This window comes from Theropithecus gelada, chromosome 14, assembly GCF_003255815.1.
Source record: "Theropithecus gelada isolate Dixy chromosome 14, Tgel_1.0, whole genome shotgun sequence".
Taxonomy (NCBI): Eukaryota; Metazoa; Chordata; class Mammalia; order Primates; family Cercopithecidae; genus Theropithecus; species Theropithecus gelada.
This window is the reverse complement of record NC_037682.1, coordinates 9,612,449-9,618,961: the sequence shown is the minus strand read 5'-3', so window position 1 is coordinate 9,618,961 and position 6,513 is coordinate 9,612,449. Positions and strand designations below refer to the sequence as shown.

Sequence of the window (6,513 nt, the reverse complement as noted above, 5' to 3'; positions counted from 1 at the left end):
TTTTTTTTTTTTTTTTTTTTTGATACAGAGTCTTGCTCTGTCGCCCAGGCTGGAGTGCAATGGCGCGATCTCAGCTCACTGCAACCTCCGCCTCCTGGGTTCAAATGATTCTCCTGCCTCAGCCTCCTGAGTAGCTGGGACTACAGGTGCGCACCACCATGCCCAGCTAATTTTTGTATTTTTAGTAGAGATGGGGTTTCACCATGTTGGTCAGGCTTGTCTCGAACTCCTGACCTCGTGACCGCCAGCCTTGGCCTCCCAAAGTGCTGGGATTACAGGGGCGAGCCACCGTGCAACAGCTGGAATTATGGACATTTCTAAAATGTATCATTAGGTCACCCTTCACCTAAATTCTCCAAAGACCTCCAGGAACTGAGTCACTCACTCATTCATTCATTCATTCATTTGCTACCTTCAGGAGGCTCAAGGAGTGACAATTTCAATTTCGTCCCTTTCCTCTTCCCTGTTTTAGTTTTCCTAACAGGATTTAACACCATCTGACATCCTGACCACTCGAGGGACTTTTTGTCTGTGGGTCTGGCTTCCCCAGGAGAATATAAGCCCTGTGGGGTGAGGCTAGGGTGGGCGTTTGTCTACTGTGTCTACAGCTCTATATCCAGTGCTTAGAACTGTGTCTGGCACACGGCAGACGCTCAATAGGCATTTCCAGAAGGAAGGAATAAACGAATGCATGGGTCTCCTAGGCACCATTCTGAGCACCAGTTCTCACTCTCACCTGGTCTACAGGTTGCTGCTCCCCACGCCTGTGCCAGCACTGTGTCATTTGTTCCCAATGTGTTTTCTGACCTTCATCCTCTGGGAAAACGCCCATTTGTTCTTAAGCTCAGGCTTCATCGCCTTTTTCTTTGTTGTTTTGGCCCTGGACTCAAAGTTCTTTTTTTTTTTTGAGACGGAGTCTGGCTCTGTCGCCCAGGCTGGAGTGTAGTGGCTTGATCTCGGCTCACTGCAAGCTCCACCTCCCGGGTTCACGCCATTCTCTTGCCTCAGCCTCCTGAGTAGCCAGGATCACAGCCACCACACCCGGCTAATTTTTTGTATTTTTAGGAGAGACGGGGGTTTCACCATGTTAGCCAGGATGGTCTCGATCTCCTGACCTCATGATCCGCCCGCAGAGTCTCTCTCTGTTGCCCAGGCTGAAGTGCAGTGGCATGACCTCAGCTCATTGCAACCTCTGCCTCCCAGGTTCAAGCAATTCTCCTGCCCTAGCTACTGAGATTGGCTAATTAGCTCCCAAGTCCCTGTAATCCCAGCTACTGGGACTGCCTAATTAGCTACGTGCTTGGCTAATTTTTGTATTTTAGTAGAGATGGGGTTTCACCATGTTGGCCAGGCTGGTCTCGAACTCCTGGCCTCAAGTAATCCACCCACCTCAGCCTCCCAAAGTGCTGGGATTACAGGCGTGAGCCATTGCGCCTTGCTCATCTCCTCTTTAGACCACTCAGTGCCACCACCTATGTGCTATGGACCCTATTGTGTTCCCTCCAAAAATTATATGTCGAAGCCATTATCCCCAATGTGATTACATTTAGAGATAAGGTTCTTAGAAGGTAATTTAGTTTAAATGAGGTCCTAGGATAGAGGATAGGGTTCTAATCTGATAGGATTGATGTCCTTATAAGACGAGGAAGGGAGACTGGGAGCAGTGGCTGAAGCCTGTAATCCCAGCACTTTGGGAGGCCGAGGTAGGTGGATCAATTGAGTCCAGGAGTTCAAGACCAGCCTGGGTTACATGGAGAAACTCTGTCTCTACAAAAAATACAAAAATTAGCCAAGTGTGGTGGTGCATGCCTGTAGTCCCAGCCCCTCGGGAGACTGAGGTGAGGAGGATCGCTTAAGCCTGGGAAGCTGAGGTTGCAGTGAGCTAAGATCGTGGACTGCACTCTAACCTGGACAACAGAGCAAGATCCTCTAAAAAAAAAAAAAAAAAAAAAAGGAGGAAGGGGCCAGGCATGGTAGCTCGTGCCTGTAATCTCAGCACTTTGGGACATGGAGGTGGGAGGATTGCTTGAGCACAAGAGTTCAAGACCAGCCTGGGCAACATAGCAAGACCCCCATCTCTATTAAAAAATAAAGAATATGAAGACATAAAAAAGAAGGAATAAATAAATAATAAATGAATAAAAAATTAAAACAAAAAGGAGGGGGCCAGGTGCAGTGGTTCACGCCTGTAATCCCAGCACTTTGGGAGGCTGAGGCAGGCAGATCACTTAAAGCCAGGAGTTTGAAACCAGCCTGGCCAACATGGTGAAACCCCACCTCTGCTGAAAAACAAAAATTAGCTGGGCGTAGTGGCGCATGCCTGTAATCCCACCTACTCAGGAAGCTGAGGCCAGAGAATCACTTGAACCCAGGAGGCAGAGGTTGTAGTGAGCCAAGTGGCGCCACTGCACTCCAGTCTGGGCAACAGAGTGAGACTCTGTCTCAAAAGCAACAACAACAACAAAAACCCCAAAAAGGAGAGGAAAGGAAAGAGATCACTCTGTCCTCTCATGTGCACTGGGAGGCCATAAGCACACAGTGAGAAGGCAGCCACTTACAAGTCAGGAAGAGCACCCTCACCCGGAACCGAATTGGCCGGCACCTTGATCTTGGACTTCCCAGCCTCCAGAACTGTGAGAAATAAACGTCTGTTGTTTAAGCCACCATCTATGGTATTTTCAGATGAGCATGAAGCTCAGTAAAGGAAGCAACTTGAAACTGGGACTGGAAACCCCGCCCATTTTAACCCTGAACCACAGTTCTCACAGTATGGTCTTGGCCACCTCCTGAACTCTGACCCCTGAGTGGTTAATCACAGATTACCATGCAGGTCCTTGGGCCCCACCTGGCCTCATGAGGTGGGAGCTGGCAGAGGAAGAATAATCCACTTTTTTTTTTTCTTCTACAGACAGGGTCTCAATCTGTTGCCCAGGTTGGATGCAGTGGTGCAATCATGGCTCACTGCAGCCTTGAACTTCTGGGCTCAAGCGATCCTCCTGTCTCAGTTTCCTGAGTAGCTGGGACTACAGGTGTGCACCACCATGCCCAGCTAACTATTTTTTAATTTTTGTAGAGACAGAGTCTCGCTATATTGCCCAGACTGGTCTTGAACTCCTGGGCTCAAACAATCCTCCAGCCTCAGCCTCCCAAAGTGCTAGGATTACAGGCGTGAGCCACTGTGACCAGCCTAGAATCTGCATTTTAACCAGTGTCTCAGCTGGCCATTGTGTTGGGGTCTCCCTGTTTGCCTGCACTTCCTGTCTTCCTTGCCTTAGACTGCAGACACCTTAGGACAAGGCTGGGCTGAGGATAACCCTTTGTGTCCCTGGATCCTGGTGTGTACCTGGTACATGGTTTGTACTCAACACCCAGAACTTTCCAAATCTCAGCCACAGGACCCTTTCCTCATCCCAAACCCAGGTGACCTAGAAAAATACAGGAGTTTGGGGAAAGTCTGCTCACAGGTGGGGTGGAGAAGGGGTGACCGGGCCGGTAAGTAGAGTCAGAGACAAGGAAAAGGGTTGTCCGCACCTGGTGCAGGGCGTCTGCCTTGTCTGTGTGCTTCTGCCGGCTTCGCTGGGCGGCTGCCCGGTTCTTCTGCTTCTTCAGCTGCCTTTGCTGCTCCTCGGGGTCCTGAGGGGCACGAGGCAGAGGACTCAGGGGGCGCGGTCAGGCCTTGTGCCCTCCATCCTGGCCTGCCATTTGTAAAGCCAAGTCTTTCCCCTTGAGTCAAGTTCCCAAGGGTCTTTGTTCTCCCAGAAGCTCCCTTGGCACCCCTAGAGCAGGCACTGCACACCGTGTTGGAATGCCAGCCTCACTCCGTGTCCTGCTCATAGCTCACGTGGAGGGTGGGAGGGCAAACAGGGAGGATGGGAAGCCTGAGATTCAAATTCAGACAGGGCTGACTTCAAACCCCACATTCTTTTTTCTGTTTTTTTTAAGACAGAGTCTCACTCTATTGCCCAGGCTGGAGTAGTATAGCGGCACAATCTTGGCTCACTGCAACCTCTGACTCCCGGGTTCAAGCGATTCTCCTGCCTTAGCCTCCCAAGCAGCTGGGACTACAGGCGCCTGCCACCATGCCTGGCTAATTTTTGTATTTTTAGTAGAGATGGGGTTTCATCATGTTGGCCAGGCTGGTCTCAAACTGATCTCGAGCTCCTGACCTCAGGTGATTCACCAGCCTTGGCCTCCCAAAATGCTGGGATTACAGGTGTGAGCCACCGCGCCCAGCCAAGCCCCACATTCTTGAACCCAATTGCCCCATCCCCATCCCTGCAATGGAAGCACCACAGCAGAGGGGTAAAGCCCATGCAGCAGGCAGCCCAGAGCTGGCGTGGCATAAAGCTCAGCTTCCATTCTTCTCACTGCCATGATTTCCACACCAAGGTGTGAACTTTCCTGTGAGCTCCATGAGGGCAGATGTTCCCTGTGCCGAGCTCAGCTCAAGCCCAAAGCAGATATTCACTTACTCAACAAACATGTATAAGCTCCTACTATGTTCCAGGCAATAAGCTAGGGGGACACAATAGCAAACAAAATACACACAAATGCCTGTCCTCAAATTGCTCACATCGCAGTGGGGTGGTAGCGAAGGATGAATGAATGAAGGGTTTACTCTGGTGGAAGAGTGGACTCAAAGGTTGACAGTTGTGACCACCTTGTACCCTGGGGTGAATGAAACTTAGATAAAATATTTTACCCAAATGTCCAGAGCTCTGCAAAGTCAGAGCAAGAGGGACTGTTGGAGAGCTCACAGCCCAGCCCTCTCCCCCAAGTCTCTCTGGGGCATGTTGTTTGAGGGTAAGGACCTCAGGCAAGGCCCTGGCCACCCTGGCCGCAGATTCTGAATGCTCCTAGGCTCCTGCCACAGCTCCACCCTGGCCATATGCTCCCGGGGGCCATGTCCACGGCAGGCTCACTGTAACACTGGGGCACCAAGAGACTAAAGGCTGAGACAGGACCCATGGAGAGTGAATGGGGCTCCTGTGAGATGGGCAGAGCCTCCAAGGGAAACCATGGCCCAGGGAATATTTTTATTTTATTTTATTTTATTTTATTTTATTTTATTTTATTTTATTTTATTTTAGAGACAGAGTCTCTCTCTGTCACCCAGGCTGGAGTGCAGTGGCATGATCTCGGCTCACTGCAACCTCCACCTCCCAGGTTCAAGCAATTCTCCTGCCTCAGCCTCCTGAGTAGCTGGGATTACAGGCATGCACCACCACGCCCAGCTAATTTTTGTACTTTTAGTAGAGACGGGGTTTCACCATGTTGGTCAGGATGGTCTCAATCTCCTGAACTCAGGTGATCTGTCCGCCTCAGCCTCCCAAAGTGCTGGGATTACAGGTGTGAGCCACCGAGCCTGGCCTATTTTATTTTATTGAGACAGAGTCTCTCTCTGTCGCCCATGCTGGAGTGCAGTGGCACAATCTCAGCTCACTGCAACCTCCATCTCCTGGGTTCAAGCAGTTCTCCTGCCTCAGCCTCTCGAGTAGCTGAGACTACACACGTGCCCTGCCAAACCCGGCTAATTTTTGTATTTTCAGTAGAGACGGGGTTTTGCCGTGTTGCCCAGGCTGATCTTGAACTCCTGGCCTCATGTTATCTGTCTGCCTCGGCCTCCCAAGGGGCTGGGATTACAGGCGTGAGCCACCACGGCCAGCCGGCCTGGGTTATATGGAGAAGGAAGGAAAGGCTGCTGTGAGGGTAGTGAGGGGGGACCAGGTACGTTAGGGGAGAGCAAGTACACAGAGGTCAAGTTCTAAACCGAAGGCTGGACCTGCAATGTGAGAGCTGGAAACAACTCATTCCAATCCCGACTTCAGGGGAGGAAAGTGAGGCCCAGAGAGGGGCATGCAGAGCCGTCTGTCACACTGCTAAGAGTATGGAGCTGGGACTAGGAGCTCCTGACTGCAGCCCTCACTGCCTGGGCACTGAGAACCCTTGAGATGCTCCCCTTCTCACCCCCGATCCCCAATCCCCTGTACTCACTGTCCCAGTCAGCAGCCCATTGCCCCTGCAGAGGTGCATGGCTTAGGCAGGGAAGCAGAGTCGTCCCTCAGCAGCTGTGACTTCTCAGTGCCCTCTGGAGGCCTAAGGAAGTGGTGGCTCTTTAAATCCCCAGTGGCCACTCCGCCCCCAGAGGGCCAAGTTTCAGTTTCTCCTAAAGCCACCAGTTGCTCAGAATCCCTGGCTCAGGCTTGTTCACGTGGCTAGAATTTCCTAACATGAACTGGTCTTCCGGTTGGGCCCCTTCTCTGGAAAGAGGATGGTGCAGGGTGGAGAGGAGGGAAGACCAAAGGCCAGGTGTGAGGAGGGTGTTCCGGGGGAGGGAGGGCAGGCAGCCAGGGACTGAGATGAGAGGAGAAGCCAGTGGGGACTGAGGCTTATGTAGGGTAGAGAGCCCTTGAGCTCTGGAATTGGGGGAACTGGATCACAGCCCACATTGGAGCTGTCCAGCTTTCAGAAAGTGACTCTCCTTTTTCTGAGCCCTAGTTTTCTCATCCGTAA

At 51.5% G+C, this 6,513-nt stretch overlaps 1 protein-coding gene across 2 annotated transcripts in view; it reads right to left on the bottom strand.

Moving 5' to 3' along the window:
• The window catches only part of BATF2 (basic leucine zipper ATF-like transcription factor 2), a 9,558-nt gene extending 3,394 nt beyond the window's left edge, over positions 1-6,164 (bottom strand). Inside the window, exons 1-2 of one of the 2 annotated variants that reach the window (XM_025357505.1) lie at positions 5,995-6,164; positions 3,532-3,633 (exon numbers count right to left, since the gene is read on the bottom strand). In XM_025357505.1, coding sequence (XP_025213290.1) covers positions 3,532-3,633; positions 5,995-6,033 — 141 coding nt within the window. In that variant the 5' untranslated portion in view covers positions 6,034-6,164. The remainder of the gene's footprint in view (positions 1-3,531; positions 3,634-5,994) is intronic. The other variant, XM_025357506.1, reaches the window with a different exon arrangement.
• Positions 6,165-6,513: the final 349 nt, after the last annotated feature.